Source organism: Haemorhous mexicanus, chromosome 3, assembly GCF_027477595.1.
Source record: "Haemorhous mexicanus isolate bHaeMex1 chromosome 3, bHaeMex1.pri, whole genome shotgun sequence".
In the NCBI taxonomy this organism is placed as follows: domain Eukaryota; kingdom Metazoa; phylum Chordata; class Aves; order Passeriformes; family Fringillidae; genus Haemorhous; species Haemorhous mexicanus.
This window is the reverse complement of record NC_082343.1, coordinates 61475663-61500180: the sequence shown is the minus strand read 5'-3', so window position 1 is coordinate 61500180 and position 24518 is coordinate 61475663. Positions and strand designations below refer to the sequence as shown.

The 24518-nt window shown below is 37.7% G+C and overlaps 1 protein-coding gene across 7 annotated transcripts in view; it reads left to right on the top strand.

Annotated features, from left to right (window-relative positions):
• EYA4 (EYA transcriptional coactivator and phosphatase 4) overlaps positions 1-24518 on the top strand; it is a 140970-nt gene that overhangs the window by 68302 nt on the left and 48150 nt on the right. For all 7 annotated transcript variants that reach the window (XM_059842067.1, XM_059842066.1, XM_059842065.1 and 4 more), the window contains exon 3: positions 6778-6827. In XM_059842067.1, coding sequence (XP_059698050.1) covers positions 6778-6827 — 50 coding nt within the window. The remainder of the gene's footprint in view (positions 1-6777; positions 6828-24518) is intronic.

Sequence of the window (24518 nt, the reverse complement as noted above, 5' to 3'; positions counted from 1 at the left end):
TCAGGGTTTCCCAACTACCTGCGTTTCAGCAGGTAAGTGGAGAGTAGAAGCCATTAGTCACAGTTAATTTGGTGTAATTCCCCTCTGCCTGAAATAGGCAGGTGAAATACTCTAGGTCTGGTGAAATACATCTGTATCTTTCTGTTAGATGTAAAGGAAGCCTTATGTGACAAGCCTAGACTGATTTAGATGCCTGAACTGTAGGTATTTAATACTAAATATATCCCTTCTGGATTAGTATTCCTTGCCAGTTAGGTGAACATCTCCAAGTGGTTCTGACCAGCGTTAGTACTGTAACTTTATGATGCATTTTATCAAGAACAAATCTTTCTCAGGAAAGGTTTGCATGGAATACAGAAGTGATGTTGGAACAGCACTGACTTTTCTTGTTCCCATACCTTGCTCTCACCCCTTAGAGGCATGGAGACATCTAATGTCTTTGAATATAAAGTCTCCTCTGCTGTGCTACATAAAATGCAAAGGTCAGCATCAGCAGTCTGCTTTCAGACTCAAAATTTTTAAATAACTTGCACTTTACTTTCATTTAAAAAATTGCGTATTCAAACCTTAATCTTGTTTGGATTAGAGTTGTCAATTGTAGTTGATGGCATAATGATTTCATTGCTAAGAAAATAGAAGAGATCTCTGAATAGCTAAACCTAGCTTAGGTGGTGAGCAGAAGCATTGTTTCCACTAGAGAAGAAGCTCATATAGACTTTTACTAAGAAAAACCAAACCCACAACCAAAAAACTCCTTGAACAGTGAATTTGAAATCAATTTATGTAGCATATTTTTACTCATTCTTCCATTGCAATCAGAACTCTAGTTTTCAGATCTGCTGAAATATGACAAACCTACTTCAGGGTGTGATATAGATAAAACACAGCTATGTACAGTCTTTGCACTGTGAAAAATAGGGGGAAAAATCAATTCTCTGTTGCTTCAATTTCTTTCACTCTACAGTAGCATCAGTGTTTGGGGTTTTTTTTATTAGATCAGAAATGTAATTAAAATTTGCTTGCACACAACTGGGTAGTCTTACATTTTCATATGGATTTTAATTTCATTTAATCTTGTATTTTAATACAAATTTATGTAATTTTATTATTGTCACTAGGTTTAAGTAAATAAAATGCTTATGAGATTTATGGAAGTGGGGCAGAATAGTGAATTACTGTGAAAAAAATCAGTTCAGAGTATGGGATCATTTAGAATTCTTTTCGTATGTTTCTCTAGGTCTACTCAGCATATGTTTGATTTTGCAGAAGCCTCACTAAGATTTTGTCTTCACAGGACATACATAGTTGGAGTATTTGAATTCAGTTATCAAAAAACTGCTTCACTTTCAAGAATATTTGTTGTTCAGTTGTGGGTTTTTTTAATTAAATCGAAAGCACATATATTTTTTCACATATAATTTGTGACTCAATGCCAGAGCTGTATCTATAAGCAAAACCTTGCCCTGTTTTTGTTGATCAAACAAATGACATTATTTGTTTAGTTGTATTAATGACATCATAGCAGCAAAAGAAATCTTTGGCAAATGATGTGTGCAAAGGCATTGTAAAGACAATCTCCATTAAGGTTTTTGTTGGCAAGACGGTCATACAACTCCATGTAAACACTATCAAAGTCAGCATCTAAAAAACGTTTGAGGAGAATTAGTTTTCTTTACTATTCATATTCATCATGGTGTCAATATCCTGAGTCATATTCTTCTACCTGGTATTTCCATCCAGTTGCCCTGCCTGTGCCATCCTCTCCTGGGGTTGTTCCACAGACATAGTCCCTTCCCTGGACGGCGAGCAGAGATGGGTCAGCTTCCTCCAGAGTAATTTGCTGTAGGGAATCATCCTGGCAGTCGAAGTGCACTTGTTCTGCCCGCACTTCAGAGCAATCACACAGGCTGAGGAAGCACAAAGATGTGATTTGAGGTTGTCCTTGGGTCTGCAAAAAGTACTTTTCTTTCTTCATTCTTGTCTCCTTGGTGTTCGAGTCTCCACAGCTCCACTATGCATAGCTGCTTCCTCCAGGCCCAAAGCATTGCAGGCTCTACTCAGCTCTGTTGCAACTCTAGGATTTAGGAGGAATCCTCAAGGCCATAATTGGTGCAGTAGATGAGGGAACTCAGCAGATTGATTGCCAGAGTAATTTAGCGCTGATGTGGCAAGATTTTTCAGCTGTAAGTGTTAGCAGGGATTTCTCACCTGTGTTGCATTACGAGTTTAATACCACCAGTGTGTGTGTGTGAGAACACCTCACAGAGCAGGACCATTTCATGGTTTAACATTTAGTGTAATGGGGTCCAATAAAATCATGTTAAAAGATGTTAATGTTGCAAAGAAAAACATCAGAAGCAAGGAAATGCCAGAATTAATATGGCCTGTGGAAATTCAGCTTCTTGCACATTATGGTGCAGATCTTATTACCTGACATCCTAGGCTTTCCAGGGGGTGTCTTTTTTCCAGTGAATGCATAGTTAGATTTTTCTTTTAATGTTCCTCACTCTGTCTTTGTTAAACATGAAGCATCCAAAGCCCAATTAATATAAAATCCTTCATCATGTAAATATTTATCATATATATTTGTTGCAGTTCTTTGCTGCCTAATAAATGCATATCTTTTTCACAGTTTTCACAGTGACCTCAAATTATCAGACACTTTTAACAGTGTTCATATTTGAATTCTGATGAACCAAGTCAGGTGAAGGTAGAAATTGTATAAAACTTTGATTGTTTTTAATAAAAGTTTGAGCCAAATGAGACTTTCATTTTCCTACATAAAAGTAACATTTATACAGAATTTTCTAAGCTCAAAGTATGTTTTCCCACCTTAGATCATTAAATAGGTCTTCTGTATAGCTGGAGTAGCAGAACAAGTCCATTGCTCTGAGCAGACTGGTCACTAATGACGTTTGTAAAGAGTTTCACAAGTATCTGATGAGTGCTTAGGCTTGTGTTTGTGGTGTTAGGCCCAAATCTAGAAGAGAGGAGAGCAAACTCAGGTGTTCCATCTCAGCCAGTGCCAGTATTCTTCTACTGTCTACACCACACCCCTACGTCTGTCACATTTTTTTTCCACTTGGCTTCTGCTCTCCTCTAATTTTGCCACCATGGAGAGCCCATTCTTCTTTTGTCCCCTGATTTCTGTTCTTTCTCCCTGATCTTTTTTTTTTTTTTTCTGTTATTCCTCCCTTCATTTGAGTCTACAGGGATTTTTTACTTTCAGGGTGCTGCCTGGGTACCCTGTACCCAGGGCACTGCACAGTGGGAGATAGAACTGACTAAGCAAAGAGGGACAGTTTTTTGATAGTGTCGAATTTCCTGATGGCATGGGGTTCTCCTGGCACTCTGAAGTAATCCTAAGGCTTGTTCAGCACCAGCATCTTTGAGGTGGAGAGAATTCAGTGCAGATAGGGTCTTCAGAAATTCAGGAGACACACTGCAACAGGAGTTCACCAACAGTGTGACAAGAGGCCTTTTAGAATCTTACAAATTGAAATAAATGTGGACAACATTTCACAGAAATTATAATTCCTGGGTATTTGTAACTCTCCCCCTCCCCTTTCAGTTTTGGGATTTTGCCTCCAACTTTCAGGCACTGAAGCCAATCAGCAGCATAACGGCGTGACAATCAAAACATGAAGCAGTCTGTTTTCACAAATATTTGTATTTGAAGGTTTTCAGCTGAAAGTTTACAAACAGTCTGTAGCAGGCAACCAGAGTAGGAAAGTTCAGTGCAGTTCAACAGAATTCAAACTGAAACTGGAATCTTACTCCTGTGAATGATTCTCAACATGCATTTAACTAAAATGGTGAGAAAACCTGTGTAAACAGAGAAGGGGGAAAGGAAAACAGAGCAGGAGTAAAGAAAAAGGTTCTTTTTATAGCATTTAACACATGAGAATGTAAATAAATGTGGTGTTAGTGAAAGTTAATTATTTTGAAAACAGTCAGCAAGGCAGATTAAGAGGTAAAACAGTGCAGCTGAAGACAAAGGAAACAATATTTAGTCTTTGATCAGACATTTTCACAGTGATTTTCTGTTCACCTTCAAGGGTGGCATAATTTTATGAATAACAGAATTTGTTTTGCTACTTGAGTAGCCTTGAAGAGAAATGGTGTTCATTCCATCTGGCCACTTGAAAGAAAATCCCATGCCTGTTCGTCCTTTAAGAAATAACATTTTTATTTATTAAATCTTTTCTCTCAGAGAGGGACCCTAAAGATACACATTGAAGTTTACATTTAGTCTTGGAGGACAAGCCAAATCTATACGCTGTGCTTCTGCACATTTTTTCAGATACTGATCATGGATGAACTGCATCATCTATATGCCAACTGACAAACCTGAAATACTCTCTCTTTTTAAGCATTTTGCTTTCATTGCAATATTGTTAAATAAAAAGTACTCACTTTTTTTTTTCTCCCCAAGTTTGTTGCATCACACAGGAAGTGAGTTTTTTTGATACAATTGGTCAGTGGCTTTTCTGCTATGACCTTTCAACTTTTATCAAAATTTATCAGTTGGGATTTTTGTTGGTAATTTTTTGGTGTTTTTTTTTTTTAATGTTTAATGTTAATTTAATGTTTAATGTTAATTTATACGGATAAAGCATAACCTTTCAGATATTTAGATTGCTTTGTGATGTTGGTCAAAACAAAATGCAGTAGTCGTGTAAGCTACAGTAGGAAAACTCATCTGTGAGTGCCCAATTACTGCATCATCCCTGCCCAGGAAAACCAGGGGTCTTAATATATTCTGTATATTAAAAGTGCTCGGTTTATGTAAATATGTGCTGTAACTATCTTTGGGCTGCTGTGGTAGATGCCCACCACAGGGTGTTGGTATGTGGGTGACAGACTCTCCAGCAGCTGGTTCAAGTCAGTGGTTGAACTTTCCAGACCTGGGCAGTGAGATCTCAGCCCCGGTGCAAATGTGAGGGACAGTGCTACTGGTGGCAGCCACAGAACAGAAAAGAAATTGGAAAGGAATGAATAAATGCCTGTAAATTTAAGAGCAAGGAGATAATAAAAATATGCTGGAAGTGAGTGTATGCTAAAGGGACATGGAAAAAGTTCTACTAGGGTTTATACTATATAGCTACTAGGCATATACTTAGTTTTCTAATTTTAATTATGTTATTGTATTTTATAGCTCTAAATACATTATGTTTTCAATCATTTTAAATATATTTTATATGCAAAATGAGATCTTATTTTTCTGGTCAAATCTCTATAACTCAGTTGAGACAAACTGCTCCTGAAATTAAACACATCCTATCAAGGAGAGGCTGTTGTAATTTCAGTGTCTTTACATGATTTTGAATATATTTTTTGAAGAGCTCCCTCTGATACTGACACACTCAGGAGACACTCAGTACAATAATCTGAATAACTATTTCTCATGTTTGTATATAATGCACACTGAAGGCATTTTTCATGGCAGATGGTCATATGCTTATGTATCTGAAGTATTTTACTGTACTTCAGATGTTATACTACTTTAATAACAATGTGGTTAACATAAAACTATAGCAATGATGTTTGCACCTGAATGTTTATGAAATACTGCCTGTCATGTTTGGGTTTGTGTGAGCCCTTACTGTGTCTCATGCTCTATGAGTGGCTCATCTCTGTGAGTGATATTCCATGGCATTCAGCTGAGGAAACTTTTATATATATATGTAATATTTAGCATTGGTCAAATCCTTTTTTCTCTTGGGCCTGGTGAGTGTTTTGTCATTTGTTAATAACTTCAATAGGAGTGAGTCAAAGCCACTTTTTTTTTCTCTGAAATACTTTTAAAGTAGCAAAAAAGTATTTGAAGAGTTTCTTGATGCAAGGTATCCTGAAACTTGTCATTGAACTTGCTGATTGTAAAGGGAGTGGGTTATTTTATTGTGCCTCTCACACCAACTGAGCCTCAGTGAGTGATATTTCTAGGTGGCTTTAAAACTGGAACTTCGAAACCTCCCATAGAGCCCTGGATTTTACATTAGCAAGTTAGTGAGCAAAATGTTTTTTCCTCTGCTGAAAATGCAAGTAATTTAAATTACCAGAAGGTACAGTAAAATTTTTGCTGGAAATCATGAAGATCCCAAGGAGATACCTAGTCTGCAAGAGAACAGTTTTCTATTTTTTTTTTTGACAGTGATGGATTTTATCATCTCCAATCAACCTACAGCAGTGTATTGCAGAGATCAAATTGGAAGCTAAAATTCCTTTTATGTACTTATGTATTGCAAATATGAGTTAAAACAGAGCATGTATTCATTGATGCAATAGGAAAATATAGTTAACACACAGTTAGCAGATTCACAAAATTAAAAATACCATATGAATTATTTAACTAATGGTGCGCTTTGCCCCAGAACCTGGTGTTTATTATTTTGAGCTTTAGCAGGAAACAGAAGCAGTATCAATTGGGGAAACATTTCTTGGCCAAGCTGAGAACAGTATGGCTTTCTCATTTCAAAGTGGAGAACCTGGTTCTTTGGTTTCTTTGTTCCTAGTTAAGACTGCTCCCCAAGCTATTTTAGCTGAACATTTAACCCACTAATGGAGCCTGGGGAAGTGCAGTTGGCAGCTGTTCATGGGATAATAATGAAACACACTGTTTAGTATAGCAAACCGCTGCTGTAAAGTGCGGGAAATGTTTTATAGAGATCCCGGTGAGCGGAGCAGGATCCGCATTCAGTTCTGCTGGAATGGGAGGGGGAGCAAGAGGAAGTTGTGTTTCAAGTGAGAGTAACCAGCACTGCTTTGCTCCTGCAGGTGAAGAAGCCGTGTCCAGAGTCCGATGGTTCAGAGCCGCAGAATCCCAGGTATGGTACTGGAGGGCTGACGCCGACTGGCTGCGGTGCAGTGGCTGAGAGCGAGGCTGAGCTGTGCCGTGGATTTGTAGCACCAGAGCCCCAGAGTCACATTTTGCAAAGAACGAGTGGTTGGATCAGTTGTAATGGTTTTCACTCTAGAAAAAGGATTTTTCCTTTTTCCTGAGCCTAGAGTCTGGGTTGTTGAGTTTAGATGATGGCATAACACTGAATGGTCACATTCAATTAAAAAACAATCCCAACTATTACGTAGTGTAGGGAAATCTGTGTGATCAGATCTCACTTTCTTCGGTTATCCCTTTTCTGCATATCTGAGTCTTAAAGTTTATTGAAAATATAGTTTATTTCCAGTGTGGAAAACAAATTATTTATTTGGGAAAATTTGCCCTTACCAAAACTTCATTTTGTTTTCACATGTGAAAAACATGCTGTGTTCATAAGCTGGAAAGAAGCCGTACATTCCTTTCCTGCATTTCTAATATCATGTCCATGGGAAAAAGGAAAAGGATTTAACTTCCGTGTTCCACACATGTATGTGCCTGTATGGATAATTTTGAGCAAGTGAAGTAGTAGCTGTTTTAGATGTGCATCTTCCTTGTGGCTAGTAAACTGGAGGATAGTTTTCTTCAATGTTTAGTGAGTGCTCCATGTCTTTGTCTTGCTTCTGTATAGAAGACTATTTCAGTGTCATGAAAGCTCAGAAGCTTTCGTTGTGAGGGGAGAGCTAGAAAATAAACCTGACATTTCACTAACCTTGTCACTAAAACTCAGAAAAGTTAAATAATTCAAGATTTGTCCCCCAAACCCATCCTTACCTATATCTTAACTATGTTCTTTAATTATTGCAGCAGGATCCTTTGGGGGTCACCTGCAGCATCCAAAGCCATTATAGTATCTGTGCCTTGAGCTGCACCATGCACCATCCAAATTTCTTTGATTAGCTCATGTCAGTTATTAGTATGTATTTTCATTTACTTTGGTTAGAACTGAAAAGGGAAGAGATAGTTCAATGTCCAAAAATGCTTTCTGTGTAGTCAGTAGCAGTTTTGACCTGGACTTCAGTGGAAACCTGCTTTGCCCTTCAGTACTCGCAACTTCTAAATGAAAAACTTATCTTCTGTGCTGCTGCTTTGGATTCAAATTTATTATAAAGGTCAAGTTCTTTCTGAGTATTTTGACACCATGGAGAATCCCAGCGTAGCATAACACTCATATACAAGTGTGTGGTTTTAAGTATCGTGCTTGCCCAAATGAGACTGTTGTATCTCAAGCCTTTAAAATCTATGAATTCCAGTCTGATGTAATTTCATCAAAGTGTGATGAAAACAAACTGCAGCAAACCTGAGGACCCTGAAGGCAATGTACTGTTCCTATCTCTGCACGTCAGGAAATTTCTTACAAGTTAGAATTAAATTCTTCATGCTGTGTCTGAGGAACAAGATACTTTTTTTTCCTCTGAATGGGCAAGAGAACCCATGCTACAAATAGTTAATCTGGTAGTTTCATTTTTTGAAGTATGTTTTCAAACAGAAACACTTTTCATTTTGAGCTCTTCAGCCTCAGTTGGAGGTTCTATCAGACCGAGATGAAATTAGTGTTCCAAGCCTGAGCATAGGCAGTGCTGTGTATACAGCCTGAAGTGGGATTTTTTGGTTGCAATGTGACTTTTGGTCTTAGAGGGGAATCTCTGACAGACCTTGGGCTGGAGCAGCACTAGAGGGCTCTGTGTGGCACATCACACTTCAGAGCCTGGAGCAGGGTAATTCTTCTCTAAACAAGGCTTAAGTGAAAACACTGCACATAAAATGAAACATCAGCATAAAAATGAATGCTGGAGACACACAGCCTTACAGAATAGCTCCTGGCTTGGGACCTAAGGCCAATATCATTCATTTATTTAGCTAGCTTTATAGTCTGTTAGTTTTGGATTTGAAACTACTACAATAAATGCAGATGGAAAGTGTTTTTACAGTAGGGAAGTAATTAAATTGGGTGTGGGAACTTTGTCAGGAGAATTCTTGGAGTGACATGTGTGTATCAGCAGATTCTTTGTCTTGCTTGGCCTGGGTTTGTCTTTTAGAAAGAAGCAGTCAAACTGCAGATGTGACTAGTAAATTTTTTAACCTATGCAGCATGTTAAAAAATGCTTTCCAGAAGTGACCAGCTATACATGCAATAAAAATCAACCTTCCCAGCATTTATTTAGAGAAAGTGCTTCTTGTCTTAACAGGTAAATTGCACAGAGGGAGAGGGATCTTTAGTTAAGAATTGAAGTTATGGTGAATAGGCGAGCTGTAAACACAGAAGGAAACATGACTCTTCAATGTCACTGACAGATATTTTGATTCACAAACAATTTTGTCGTACAAATTCTCTCATTGTTTCTTGGGATTTTTTTTAATCAAATCTCTATGAAGGGGTTGTGAATATTTCCTTTTATACCTAGGTGGAGGTATTATACCTTACAGTGGTGGTATTGTGGCTGTATCAATATTACGGCATTCTTTCTTTATAGTTCTGTAGTAAAAGTCAAATTCACCCTGCAACCCTGGATAGATATCCAGTCATGAAAAATGCTTCCTGGGGATGTTGGTGTATGATACAGAGGCAGTGAGTACTTGGGACTTGCCAACTGTTCCACCACAAGTGGAACAGTAATAGCAGCATGATGGACAATTCTGACATGCTGGCCCTGTATCAAATTCACTAGCAAGGTTAGGGAGAGAAGTTCCTCTCTTCAGAGCCTACAGACATACATTGCTCTTAATTTTCTTATTTGACAGGTAACTTTAAAATGGTATCAATCCCGAGTGTGCTGAACAGCTCCTTCATGAAATTTAATGTCAAACAAGAATTGCTGAAATCTAGTGCAGTAAACCTGTAAGCTACATTTAAAACCTCATACCATATGACCTGTGGACATGCTAGAGTATGTGTTATTCTGAAGTCTGGTAAAATGCTAAATATGAAGTCTGAGACTCCTGCTCACACTCAGCAACAGCATATTCTATTTGGCCACACATCCCAGGGCAGCATCTTGCTTTGACGTAGCAGTCTGCTTGATGAATGCATCTCTCCTACCCCCAAATCCTCCTTCTCATACCACCAGGCCTGCCAGAGATTCCACTGTAAGACCAAAATCATGTCAGGAATTGAGGCATGAGAGTAAGTATTGGTTTTTCTGGGCTATAAAATGAAATAAGGAGGAGAGAAATGAAATGAGGGAGTGGAAGCCATTGCAAATGGAAATTTATCAGGGTCTTCTACTGCTTCCTCAAAGTTTGCTGATTATAGGAAAAAAAATAATGGGTTTTTTTTTACCATCTGGAGAAGATGGAAGACTGCAGCAGAATGAAGAGGTTTTTCTGACAGTTTAAACACAGTTTCTTTTTTTCCTGGAAGGGTAGAGGAAAATGGCTGAGTATTTCACATACTTTCCTTCTTTAAGCTATATTTATGTTGTGATGAAGCTATCTATAGGAAGAAAGGGAAAACTTGAAGGTTTTGATGAGTAGTTTTGTAAGTTAGGGATAAAAGTTAGCTGACAAATCAACTTAGGAATATTAGGATACATAGTGTCAAAAATAAATTACTTGTGTATGTACAGAAGGGCAATGGATTTTTGTACTAGTAAGTTAAAATTAAGCCCCGTAGAGCAAGAAGCCCTCCACTTTATTGCTTGATTTTTACTACAAACCTGTGTATCCAATATTTCCAGTAATATCCATTCTTCCCTACTTTTCCTTTACATACTTTAAGAAAAAAATTTCTAAAAGGAAAGTAAAAGGAAATGAAGCCAGTCTTAAGTAAATCCTTCCATTTAAAACTTTATCAGATGCTGTAAGAAGAGTGTTAAACAGGGACACTACAATTACTGCATTGATACTGGTTAGATGGGGTTTGTCCCTATCTGTTACCAAACTACAAATTCACCAGTGATGATCACTGGTGAATATTGAATCATACGCACAGATCAAGTTGCCAGATAAAGCAGTTATCCAAAAAAATGCACAAGGATTTTTTATATGTTTAAAAAGGCCTCCAATATTTCAATTCAATATGGGCTTCAGTGAGGTTGCTAGCATAGATTGCAGCTGTTCATCAGATGATTGCTGTTCTGTTGTTTCAACACCCACGCTTCTATGTGCACCACAAAGTAAGATTTAAAAGATATGAATTCCTGTTTCTGTTTCATCTTAAAAGTCTTTCTTAAAACTTTTGAATGAGAAGCAGGCTTTCACCTTTTCTCACTGGTCGGTCTCATTTTGATACCTATTCATGGTTTTTAGTTGGTCAGGATACGAAGTGCACATACACATCCAGAGACAATTATTGTCATTAATGCTTTCACCAGTAAATAGATGGTATTGAATGTCAGTGGAAGATACCACAGTTTTTCATTCACTTCTCTTGACCAAGGTTTGTTTCCTCTACAATTTGGGCTTACTGTTGTGAATGCAATGTTCACTATGTTCCCTGGATCTGAGCTGTGCTAATTCTGCGTGTGTGCATTACCAAACAGTGTTTCCATGACCATTCATACACTTAAAAACCCGTAGAAAGGAAAGTAACATGTATCTTCTGTATCTTATTCCAAACAACCAGATCATCGTGTTTCGTTCTCATTGGTTTCAACTAAAATACACCTGAGATTTCTTCCACCAACTAATTCCCTCAACAAGACCTTAACAGTCTTATCTCAGAATGATCATAGTGATGGTTCATTCTTTCAGTCAGGTGTTGGCTGGCCCACATTTACCAGATCTAACACTGTAACTCCTGAGCCCAAACCCAAGCTTTACAGGCACCTTCTGTGATGAAGCTTTCATGCCTTTTCCATGACTTTGAAAGCGGCTGACCATCTCCATACAAGTTTCCTAGCAGAGTGGGATCAGCAGTACCTTCCCTTTCATTTGCAGTTCAAGAGATGAACAGCATTATTCTTACATAGTAAAGAGGAGCTTGCAATTGAGCTGCTGAGCAAGAAAAGCCAGCAATAGCTATGGATATTGTGATTAAAGTTTCAGCAATTATAAATAAAAAAAAAACCCATAATATTTGTTGTGCAGTAAAAATTAACAAATGTCTACTCAGATTTCGTATGCATTGTTTAAACACATTAGGCTCCCTAATTTTCTTCTCATACATGTCTTAGAAGCTTTTTTAGAAGGTAAGGGTTTGTTGTCTTGTGAACCATATGTAGCTTATCTTGACCAGAGGATAATGCTTTTCTGAGTCAGAAGTGTAGTTCCACTGTATCCCATATTGAATAATCTGTAGATCTTTATGACGTGATAAATGGGCTTCATTTGAGGAAATTAATTATTGAGAGGACTCTGATTTAGACTTTGAAGGTGAGATTCCTCTCATCCTGAGGTAGACATGTAAGATAGACACTTTTAAATGCCACTTATTTGAGCTTCTTTCTATTGACACCTTACTGTATCCCTCTTCCCCTGGGAAACCATGCAGACTCCACCAGCAATCACCTGTTGCTCTGCTGATTTATTGTAAGACCAGCTAGATACACAATTTGACCAAAGGCAATGAAAGCATTTCTTTCAATTTTATAGATTAAGCATTTCTGCATAATTGGTCAATTCCAGAAGGGAATACCTGCAAAAATAAGATTAATTTTTAGCCAGGAAAAAAGACTTTTTGATTGGCTTCTGATATTTCTTGGACTTGGAGCAGGCTATAAGGAGAAACAGACGCAGCAAAACAAATTTTCTATGAAAAGACAGAATGATTAAATTGAAAGATTGTCACAAGTAATTTTGGGGACTGGAAGAAAAACTAGTCAACAAGAGGCATGGTATATGCCAGAGTATAGCATTCATGTCAGTGAGGCCACTACAGTTACAAGCACTTCACCTAAGAGAAATGTTTGGCAGGATCAAGCCCAAACTACTCAGTCAAGACAGTGACTGACAAAAAACATACAACAATTTTCCAATTTTAAAATAACTTCATTGTGGAATAAGATTTCTCGTAAAGACTACATTCTGGGACACACAGACTTAGCTTGCAGAGAATGTTTTATACAAATCTGGTACTTATTAAAGTTTTGTGCACTCATTTAGTCTGCATGCCACTTAGGCAGTTGGAATCAATCAAAGTGTTTGGGAGATGATTCTTCACATACGTGTAACTGAGTGACACACAGCAGCCATGACAATTGCACTACAGTTTCTGCAAGTAGTGCCTTGCTACGGGAGTTTTATTTTCAGGCATGTAGTTTTCAGGCAATGCAAGTCTCTCCTTTTTTTTTTGGATCAGTCTGTGTGGTGTCTCTCTGCTTTCTGAGCACTGATATTCTCATTCTTTAAATTTAAAAATTCAGTCTTCTGATTACCCAGTGCCTATTGAAACTGGTCACTGTCTGCCCATCAGGTTTTGTTGGCTCTAGATCAAGCCCCCAAAGAGTTCTAAAAATGTATCTGATATGTTTACAGAAATTACAATAATCTATTTAGAGTGCAAATACATGGGAACTGATGACATCACAGGGAAGTATTTTAATGGTTTATATTAACAGCTCCCCATGGCTTATAACAATAATAGTAATGTATTTTTTTATATTTCATGTCTGTTAAAAATTCCTGGGGTTTTTTGTTAATATTAGGCATAACATATTTTCTGTGATATTAATAATAATTTATCCCTGTGATCCCAAGCCAGATCATGTCACTGTTAAGATTTCCATTAACCTGAATCAGTGATGGGTCAGACTTCAGAATGAATGAAAGCAAGAAAAACTAAGGGATTTTTTTGTCTGTTTGTTTGTGTTTGTTTTTGGGGTTTTGCTTGTTTTGTAGGTTTTGTTTGTTTGTTTGTTTTATCACCACATTGAAAATGGATAAACAAGATTCTAACAGAAGTGTTAGTGGAAGTAATCTGGAGATTTTGGACATCTGTGATTTTTGAGTTTGCTAAAGAGAGCAGGATTTCTGGATTAGTTAATGTATCCATCAAACTTTTATAATTGTTGAACCTGCAGGAATATCTTAGGGTAAATACTGGTTTTGAAAGAAGATAACCTGGGATTACATCTACAAATGTTTTTGCTTGATCCAGTAGTCTCTCCAAAATTTTCAACTGGATTTTGAGCCATAAAATAAGAGTGTTTGTTCTTCTTACGTGTGCAGCACATGTAATAACAATGAGAAGGAGCTCTGTTTCTTTCTCCTGTGGTCTATTTTTTGCTCTGTCATATCACATTACAGCAGTACACAGGAGAACTAATTCAGACTCTGTTCCAACTTCTTTGACCCCTTGTATACTCTAAATATATTTTACCATTGGTGAGCCTGAATAGTAAAAGTATTTGATTCCACCTACTTTGCACTTCAAATATAGCTGAAAAAATTCCAAGAAGAATGTAGACAATAAAAAGAAAATGGCCATTGAGATCCATAATTGCCTGTTCTGAGATTGGTTTGCTTTTTACATGAATCATATTTTTTCTCAGATATTTTTAAGTGTAATTTCTTGGCTCGATGTTTCACGTTTTAAATGTCGTCAGTCAGTCCCATGCACTCAGTAAACAGTTAACTAACACCACTCAGTTATTATGCTGTGCTCATATTTACCATACCAGAACTCACCTCTTTACCATCCTACTAGGCCCTGATCGGTCTTTAGAGAAAAAATAAATAGGAAATAAAAATAGAAGTGTCATGATTTATGCCCAGCTAGCAACCAGGCACCACACAACTTCCCCCTCCACACACCCACCCCAGTGGAATGGGGAAAAGAATCACAAGAAAAACTTGTAGCTTGAGATAAAACTGTGTAATAATTAAAAGAAAGTAAAATGTCTAATCATAGTAAATAATAATAAGAAGAAAAGAAAAGTACAAACAAGTGATGCACAATAGAGTTCCTCACTGTTTGCTGACTAATGCCAGACCCTGTCCCTGAACCCAGATAATCCCCACTTCTGGGTAACTCCTCCAGTTCATAATATGGACATGGTACTCCATGGTGTGGAATATCCCTCTGGCCCATTCAGGTCAACTGCCCAGCTATGCTCCCTCCCAGCCTTTTTTGCATACCTCTTCACTGGCAGAGCATGAGACACAAAAGAAAAAGGTCCCTGACTTAGGATAAACACAACTTACCAAAACCAAAACATTCTCGTGCTGAATCCAAAACAGAGCTGCAACAGCTACTGAGAAGAAATTAACTCTATCACAGCTAAGGACAAGAACGAACACAAAAAAAAAAATCCAGATAAAAAGAGACCACATGCAAATAAGGTGGTTGAGACCACATGTAAATAACGTAAATGAAGTTTGCTTCCTTTTTTCCTACCATCTGCATCTTCCACACATTACACAAATGCATCTTAAGCTTGCTGTAATATTTTAAGCTTTGCCTCCCCTCCTTATGTTAAGACAGCCTTATCAGAGAGCAATTCTGTACCTCAGCTCCCTCCACGCTCAGCTTAGTCTGAGCACCAATCAGTGTTGTTCTCCTCTGGGAAGAGAAGTCGGAGGAACCAGATGACAAGGAGGGAAAGAGGCTCCTCCATAAGCAGCATCTGGCTCTTTGGCAGATTTGTCAAGCACTTCTGTTAATGGGTTTGGATTTGCCCAGGGGTCTTTTATGTGGTTACATTGCAGATGGTCTGTCTGTTCTATCTTCTCCTTTTGAACACTTTTATTAAAAAAAACCCCAAACTGATAAGGTTCTTTATAGGTCTCACAAGATGCCTGTGCAGGCTCCTTTCTGTTAGTCATTGCAAAGCTTTCCATATATCCAAATGTGTGTCTGGAGTTTTGTTGGCAATTCTGTACTTAGTTCTCCAGTTAACTGCCAAGTGATATAATTTACTGTGATCTGAGTTCGTATTATTGTCAGATTTCTTTGGGAATTTCTTAATGTCATTTGTAGAGCAGAAGTAACTTTACCTCCTCTTAAAGCATGAAATATACTTGCCTTCCACTAGCCATCCACCCCTTTGAAAACATAAGTTTAAATCTGGTTTTGGTTAAATGTGAAAATTAGCATGATGGTCTCAATCTAATTCACAGGGGATTTGTGTCTGCCATTTAAGAGAGGCCCAGGACTGAAGCAACAAGTCTGTGGGAAGGTATGTTTGGCAGAGCTGTGGAGAAACGCACATGCAGTGCCCAAATAAATAAAGCAATTCCATGGATCAACTTTTTAACAGAATTATTTATTGTGTGGTGGAGTGCAGAAGAGGGCAGAGAGGGAGGACATCCTGTTTGGTGAATTCCGTTTAAGTTCTGTTTCAATTTACAACTAAATCTCTGTCACTTTAATTTTTAAGGGTTTTGGGATTTTATTTGCTTTTCAGTGTAGAAGTAATTGGCAGGTGACTAGACATAAGATCATGTTTTATTCCTATGTTATTTCAGGCTTATGTCTTATTTTCCTTCTAATTATGTAGATTAAATTAAATAGAAAATAAACCCCTGTGCTCTCAAAGATGTAGTGCTTTTCATGACTTTCTCAAAATAGTACCAGAGAAGCACTTTCATCCCTCTCAGCATTTCATTATTATACCATGTTTCCCAACAGCAATATTTTAACATTTGCTGAGAAACAAGAATAAATATATTATAAAAAGCAATCATGTTATTATGAACATCTCCTACCCTGCCCTGTCTCACAAACCAGGTTCTTGGGGAACCAGTGGGGAACCTGTGCTAAATGCAGTAAGTTACCATCTTGCATCTGCAGGATGAATGTGCCTGGACATAACCAACAGCACTGCAGGGCTTGTTTCCTTTACCTTGTTTTTCCCTTAGTACTTGGACAGAAGTGGACATCTAATGATTTTAAAAGGCTAAGCATTATGTCAGAAGTCTTGCTGCGATCCAACCATTTGGTGTAAGCCATGTTTTGAACAGAGGGCTCTCTAAAGGAGGGTAACCAGCAGAGAGGCTGGTTCCCAGGGCTGCTGTGTGTGTGCTGGGGCAGTGAGGGCTGGAGTGGTGGCTCTGCCAGTGCTCCTCTCCTGTGGCTCTGGCCAGGCAGGCAGGTATGCCCTGGCCTGAGGGCTGGCTTATCAGCATGCAGGCTGAGCTGGAAATGGAGGTGTTACAGATTTGCAGCTGCTACCTGCCCCTTCCTGTGGCCCAAGGGGATAATTCAGGGGAGGGGATCTGTGCCCCAGAGTTCTCAGTGACATGTATTTATTAAGTCTTAGAAAAATCACCTACTTCACCCCAAATGAAAAAGGTGTGTATGCTTTAAGTTTCAAATTATAAAATAACTTGGGGAAATCAAATAGCAGAGCAAAATGAAGAGTAGCCATTTTATATCAGTTGTAAAGAACAGCCAGCGTAGGTGCATTTATCAGAGCATCATTCTCTCTCTTGCTCAGGATAATGGAATTTGTTTTGAGTGTTATTAGTTCTTTTAGGTTCCTCCAGGCAATAATGTCATCCTGGGCAAAATGACAAGGGATGTGTGCAGCACACCTAGTGTACCTTGCCATCCAGAATGGCTGTGCCCAGCTAGCCCTTACAGTGATCGATGCTGAAGCAATTAAGGCATCAGGCAGTCAGCAAGTTGCATGTATTTGTTTTATATTCTAAACCAAACTCGTTGGTGGGACTGCAATTAGAGAACAGAAATAATTGCTTTTGACACAAACTGTTTTGGAGCCAAACATAATGTGCTCCACATGAGGTAAACTACAGAATATTTGTCTTGGGAGCCAAGATTCAGATCAGGTTTAACTTATAAGGGGAACTTCACTGTTAAAATTGAGATGTGTTAATGTTTCCCACATTAAGACTGCTTGCCAGTAATTCTCTGTATATTGTATTTACCAAGAGAAGTTTCAGAATGTTTGCATTAAAATATGAATAGAGCAAGAAAACTATAAGTTTTTGGCAACTGCTATTCTGGCCAGTCTGTCATCATAACTCATCCTTTCTGGAAGCTGATGAAGTTCTTGCAAGGCCCCTGTACTCGTGGCTAAAGAAATTACATTGGAATGAAGTATGGTCACTCTTCATACAGCAAACCTGAAAGAGTTTCCCTTCAACATTCCCTGCTGAAGAAGAACCATGTTACAATAACTAGTTTGAAATATAACAGACAAGTCAATTTAGGGTGAGTCAGACACAACCCACCCTTGCTCTTTTTTTTATGAAAATATGAGTTCACACTTACGTCATGCTGTCCAGGCTCCACTGAAGCCAACAGCAAAATTCCCAGCCCTTCATCCCTGATTTCCCAGTTTTATATTTGCTTAAGTATTGTCTGACATGAACACAGTTGACGTTATTACATTTAAATTCATAATATTATGACTGCAATAAGTAGTGTCATTTTGAAGGCTGCCTTTTACAAAGGCCAGATTAGCAACAGGCTAGTAATTGGCAGAGCAGATCATCTCCACGTTCCTCTGTATGTATGAGTAACAGTCTGTTGCTCAAATCGGACTCAAAACCACCAAAGAAGGACTTTGTGAGATCCTTTAGTCATTGGGTTTGTTCCCTGTTCCTTATGTCCACCTGTCAGAGATGTAGAAGGGACTCTGAAATTTCCAGCAGATTTTTCAGATGTGGCTCTGAGCAGTTGTTGTACAGAAGTAGTGGCATAGGGGAGAAGGCCACGGGCTTGCTGTTTGCATTCCAGCCATCTCCACAGAAGTGTTTGTTACTTATTTATGACACAGCACATCATGTTGTCAGAACCGCAGCATGTGCCTGTCACATCTGGAAGTGATCAGAAGCTGTTGTGAGAACTAATCTTTGCAAATGTGGCCCTGTGATCCAAAGACTTGCATTTAGATCTTATGTATCTGTAAGCTGGTAGTTTGTATTTCATGTAAGTTGGATACTTGACAACTCCCCGTGGAACTGTGCTGTCATTATCACTTTTGATTTACTTAAATCCTCACATAAGTACTTCAAAACCTACTTTAGTGTTTTGTTTTGTTTGTTTGTTTGGGTGGTTTTTGTTTGTTTGTTTTTGTTAAGTAGCAGGTGCCTGTGTATCTTCATGTGTTTTCTGTTCACATGCCCAGGCTTGGGATGGGCCGGTCTCTATGTGGAGTAAAAGAATTGACCACCCAGCCCCTGGTTCTGCTATTCCTTCAGTCCCTGGTCCTTGACACTTACCAGTTTAGGTGTTCCCTCTCTGGCTCCTGGAGTGGTTTTCTCCAACCAGCTGCCTTTTTCCTTGAGAAGATGGGAGTTATCTATTCAGACACCACATTGCCTCTTTCCAGATACTTCCTCCACTGATTGGAGTGTAAACCCTGAGCCAAAACTGCATCCCATCAAAACTGTGGCTGTCACTTTAGGATAGCCCAGAAAAGATATCTGAAAGGCTGGGATCCAGCTGGCCAGAAGGTATTATTGTGCATAGCTTTGCCTTTTATGTGTCCATTAGTCTATTAAATCAGAATGGAACAGTTTCCCATATAAAACTATCATTTACTTTCATCAACTCAAACCTATTTTAAACTTGAGAGTGGAGACATGATGTGGAATAGGAGCATGTGGAAAAAAAATGCCTCCTGTTACTTACTTTTTCAGTGTCAGCCTGCCTATTTCCCTACTCTGAATCTATGTTTTGTAATTGAACAATCTCCTGAGCACAGAGTATGTGAGCTGGAAGTTTATGCTGAGATAAATAACTTAGTGATTCCACTCCCCCTGATTTGTCTTGATTTTTATTTGTTTTAATCCTTGTTGGCTTTGGACAAGTTGGCTACATGTCTAACAGGAGAATCCAGAAATGGCTCCTAGGTATTCTGTGTTTTATCCAAAAGTGTGGAAATCCAAATTAATTTTGCATTGTCTTTTAATTGTGACAGGGAAATGACATTCATCCCCAATAAAAGTCAGAAAGCAGTGAAAAATTATTGTAATGTGGACTTGTGGCCGACTGAACTGCACTAGAATAGATAGTTTTCTGTGGTTTTCTGGAAACCACATTCAATGACATTAAACTGAAATAAAATGTCTCAGTCAATCAGAAACAAAAGGAGCCATGCAGTTACTAGCTTTTAAGCAAATAATAGTTTTCAGCAATTATGTAGCAAAACAATCCAAGCAATCTAAATTTATTGTTGTGTTTAATCATCATAAGAGCAAAGCTAAATGTCTCACTTTCAGGCACAAGAAGAAAATACCAGTTTTTCTTTTCTGACAAAAATAAACTTGAATTTTTAAGCAATTATCTTTCACAGTATTTAGTCATATCTTCTCACTAGAGTCAGAAAGAACAAATACATATATCCTTTCCAGTAAAAAATTTATCAGCCTATTACTAAAGCAATAGCCATATACTGGATTAACAAAATCTTCAACCTTTGGCAGTTGTTCCTGCAGTGAAAAAAGAGGGAAGCAGGGATTTAATAAAGACAAAAAAATATCTGACACCTAATTGTTAGGAAGCACAGTGAAGCTCAAGGTGGCCCAGGGTCAAAAAAGGGAGGGTGATAGCAAAAGCTTAACTGGGGAAATGGGAATGGGGGGTGGGGAAGATGCTGCAGTGCTGTTAAAAGAAATGTCTTTTTCTTTAGCTGTGAACGGTGTAAGGGGGCAAGCTACAATGCAGGCCTTTGTCACCAAACCTGCTCGCCCACTTTCTCAGCTGAGCCCTCTGCATCAAGTGCATCCCAGGCACTGACACTGTCTGCCTGTCATACAGCTCCTGTAAAGTAATACTGTCTGCAGGAGGGTTTTTTTCTCCTGGTATTAGGTTTGAATAGCTGGGTGAAGAACAATAGGCAGGAAAGCAAAACTGAGATACAATCACAACTTGTGCCCTTTTATGCCCCAAAGAATTACCTAAGGAGTCCAATCCTCTGTAAGACAAGCAGTTTATTGGAGATTGGAAAAGCTGTTAAACAAAATCAGGCACTTTTGAACTTTCCTCAAATTATTGTTCCTCTCCACAGTGCAGTTTTTGCAATATCTGGGCATGGGTTCTTTTCCTATGAGCTTGAACTCGTGTGCTGGGAAGCTGCATGGTGATACTCAAGCTTGTAATGAATAGCCCATAGAGTCTAGTACAGCTCTTACTTTATACTTACAGTTTTGCAAAGCTCAACCTTGGGATATTCTTATTTTTTATTACCTATGTGGTATTCCTTAACATGGTAGAAAAACTTGGATGCTTTAATTCTTTGTTTCACTAAGATTCCCTCTCTTTGATACCCTCTGTCTGACATTGGTTGTAGATTGATGGAAGTATTTTTATTCTTGGAATATGAATGTGACTTTACTTTTGCCTTTTTCCATTATTTTTTTAATATGAATGTTGACACTGTACTTCCAAACACATAAGAAACAGAAATTATACAGCTGTAATTCACTTCCTATCCCCAAATGATTGCAAAAAGGTAAGCACTTGTTTTCTGTATTGCTAGAAAAAAAAGTAATAAAACTCTGAGGAGCATTTGCAGGTTTTATCAATATAACATATTATTTTACTGCTTCTTAGCACTGTATTGCTTTACAAGTTAAGAAAGGAGGCCTCAAGGAGAGCAAGAAGGAGGTCTTGCTAGTGTCCAGTACTATTATTTGTTTTTAAATGTGGCAAGCTTCCAAAACTTGTGTGTTGGAGGGGCAGCTTTTGGGATATTGTGCCTAGAATAGCAAAAGTTCTGCTGTTTTGGCCATCTGCTAAGCCTGAGATCTATAGGTGGGCTTGATGAGCCAGGGAAAACAAGACGGGTAGTTGTCTCAATGGAACAGATTTATTTCATTGGTTGTGCTCTTCCTTCCTTACCTTTTACACTGACAAAACAAAAAAAGAAAAATACTGCCATAAACAGTGTAAAAGCATCTGGAAAAGAAAATATTAACTTTTATTTTGGGGTTGATGAAATGATTGGAAAATTTTACTCATTTGAGGAAATTTTTTTGGCTGTGTGCTTTGTTGCAGTTTTGGTGAAGGTCTTCCATGAAAAGGTGTTGGGAAGTTTTTTGTTGTGTATGCATTTAAACACGTGTTTTTGTGTGTATTGAGCACCAAAGAATTGTTATAAGATTGGATGCATCTGTGTGTCAGTGTGCATGAATTTGTATATTCTCTGGAAACCTGTCCATCATCCAGAATCTCTCTTCTCCCTCTTTCTTATTGCCCACTGTAGCCTTTGAAGGGTCAGTGTAACTTCTTTTTAATTGCATTATTTACAGTTCTTGTAGGTGCAAGTAAACATGAAAATTATCAGGTTTAACTATGAATGTAATTTAAAAAAAAAAAAAAAACAAAAACCAAACAAATCCAAAACCAAAACCCCAAAACAGTGGGGGGAAAAGCCTTTAAAACTGCAGTGTTACTAAATTACTGATTGTTTTAAACTTTGTTGCAGATTTTATATAAATTGGACAAATGACATTTGTGTATGCACATTCATTTTGATTTTTTTTTGTCAGAATAAAGGTTTGTACGAGCTAGTTCAGACTGCATACCTGTCCTGTTCAGAACATGGCTGAAAGCCCTGCCTAAACAAATCTATGTAGGTAATGGAAAAAAAAAAAATGCACTTGTCTTCAAAACACTGTAGTTGGTCTGAGAGGTGAGCTGATACCAGCAGGAAGCAGATTTAGCCAAGTTTGAACAGTTCTGTTATCCAATCTTCCTGTTGCACTAAAATTTAATTTGAAATAAAGGGAAAGTTTGCCTCATTTCAGAACCTCAGGGTAGCTGATAACTTAAATGGACAAGACTCCAAGTTTCTGTGAGAGTATTTAAGAATTGGTGTTACAACAGGAGGGATACTAGAAAAACAAGGGTGAAGCTAACCTAACAATAATAGTAATAATAGTAATAGTAGTAGTACTAATAGTAGTAATAGTAGTAATAATAATATTAGTAACAGTAATAGTAATAGTAATAATAATAATAATAATAGTAATAATAATAATAATAATAATAATAATAATATGCATTTTTGCCTTAGTGAAGTTTTGTGAGATTCTACTAAAGAAATATATGGGGCAAATTTTCTATTAAAGAATTTTAAACATTTTAAAAATTTTTGGTTTGATTATTTACAAACCAAAATAAATTATTCAGTTTTAAATAGCCTCCATCTAGTCCTTTCATTTCTCCTCTAATTTGGATTTGCCTCGGATTCTGCACAAATGAAATGGTATTTGTAAAATGTTCTGGTTAGGCTGGGATTTGAAGTACTTTGTTTTCACTTTAGAATATTTATTCTTTTATAAATGTTTGATAAATTATTTCATACTTTTGATCTTGTTGGTAAAAAAAGTTTGAACTCGATTATGAAGCAAAGTTTACATTTTAAAAAATCATCTCTTTCCAGAAAATTTTGTAAATATGTTCTACTTGTAGAATTAATAAATAATCAATGGAGTTATAAGCTGTGGCAGTACCCAGCTCTAAGTCCACCTTAATAATTGCTAAACTGTAAATGCAGATGGATAACACAGTAATAGCAACCCAGATTTCTGAAAATACATTTCATGTCTGCAGTTCACAAATGAATATGTGATTCTAACAAAGGGAGGGAAGAAGAGGAATTTTAAAAACAACTGTAGAAGAAAGGCTTGGGCTTTTTGCCTTTAAAACAAGGCAAGTGAAAGCTGTGCAGAAATAGAGATGCAGTTGGCACATGGGGCAATCATAAATAGTCCAACTGAAACCTTCTGTGCAAGGCTGGGTTCTGCTGCTGGGCTGTGCACTCTGGTGGTCTGGGGTGGGGCACAAGTTCTGTTCATCCACACTTGTAAAAATGGGAGAGAAGAGGGTGGAATTTGTCTCTCTGGATTCTATTCCTTAATCTACTTCTGAGCATAGGCTTGAAACCCTTGAAAAGATGTAGCTTGAAGCTGGGGAAAAGACTATGCTCTAATGGGGAAGGCTCAGAATCCCCGCACGGATATATTTCTGGTTCAAACCTTCTTCAGTGGGGTAGGGTTGTCCACAGATTGGAGTTAAAGCCCACTGGGATCTGGGAGACTGTTCTGTGAAATGGAGTGTTTTAGAGACTTTTCCAGTAAGCTTCTGAAATGATCCACTAAGCATGTGCAAATACCAACTTTCAAAGACTTTAAGCACAGCCAAAGCAGAATAAAAGACAAATCTGTCTTGCCAGGTTTCAGGTCTTTGCTCAGAAGCTGGGAGTAATGCAAATCTTCTTCCAACAATCAAGAGATAATTAAAACTTATTTTTATCCAATCCATTTCCTGACAAAATGCATCTTTTTATACAATGTAGAATTTTACTTAATAATTCTTTAAAAAGCAGTTTGAGACATTGCAGGAGGGATAAAAACTAAAGCTCAGTTATGTGCGTGGCAGAGAAACAAAATATGTAAAATAAAATAAAATTATACAGTGTAGTTTTTTAAGCACCTTTAACAATAAACGTTATTCCACCTAAACTGGGACGCACTGCATTTACTAGAAAGTAGTCTTTAATAAATAGTTGCATAAACTTAGAAGTATTAATTACTCCTTCAGAGATTTCTTTTAAACTTTTTTTTAGTGCAGAAAAGCACATACTGAACCTGAACCTGCTTCTGATTAAGTCAGTGAAAGCAGGACTCTGATAAACATTTAGTTTGACAAAATGAATTCAAGATGTTGGAATTATTTTGTCCATTTTACTAAGCATTTCCCCTGAATCCTCCAGTCACTGGAAGATAAGATTTTACTAAGTCTGTTATATCTGCCTGAGAAATTTTTAGGCTAAAGGTAAACTAAATA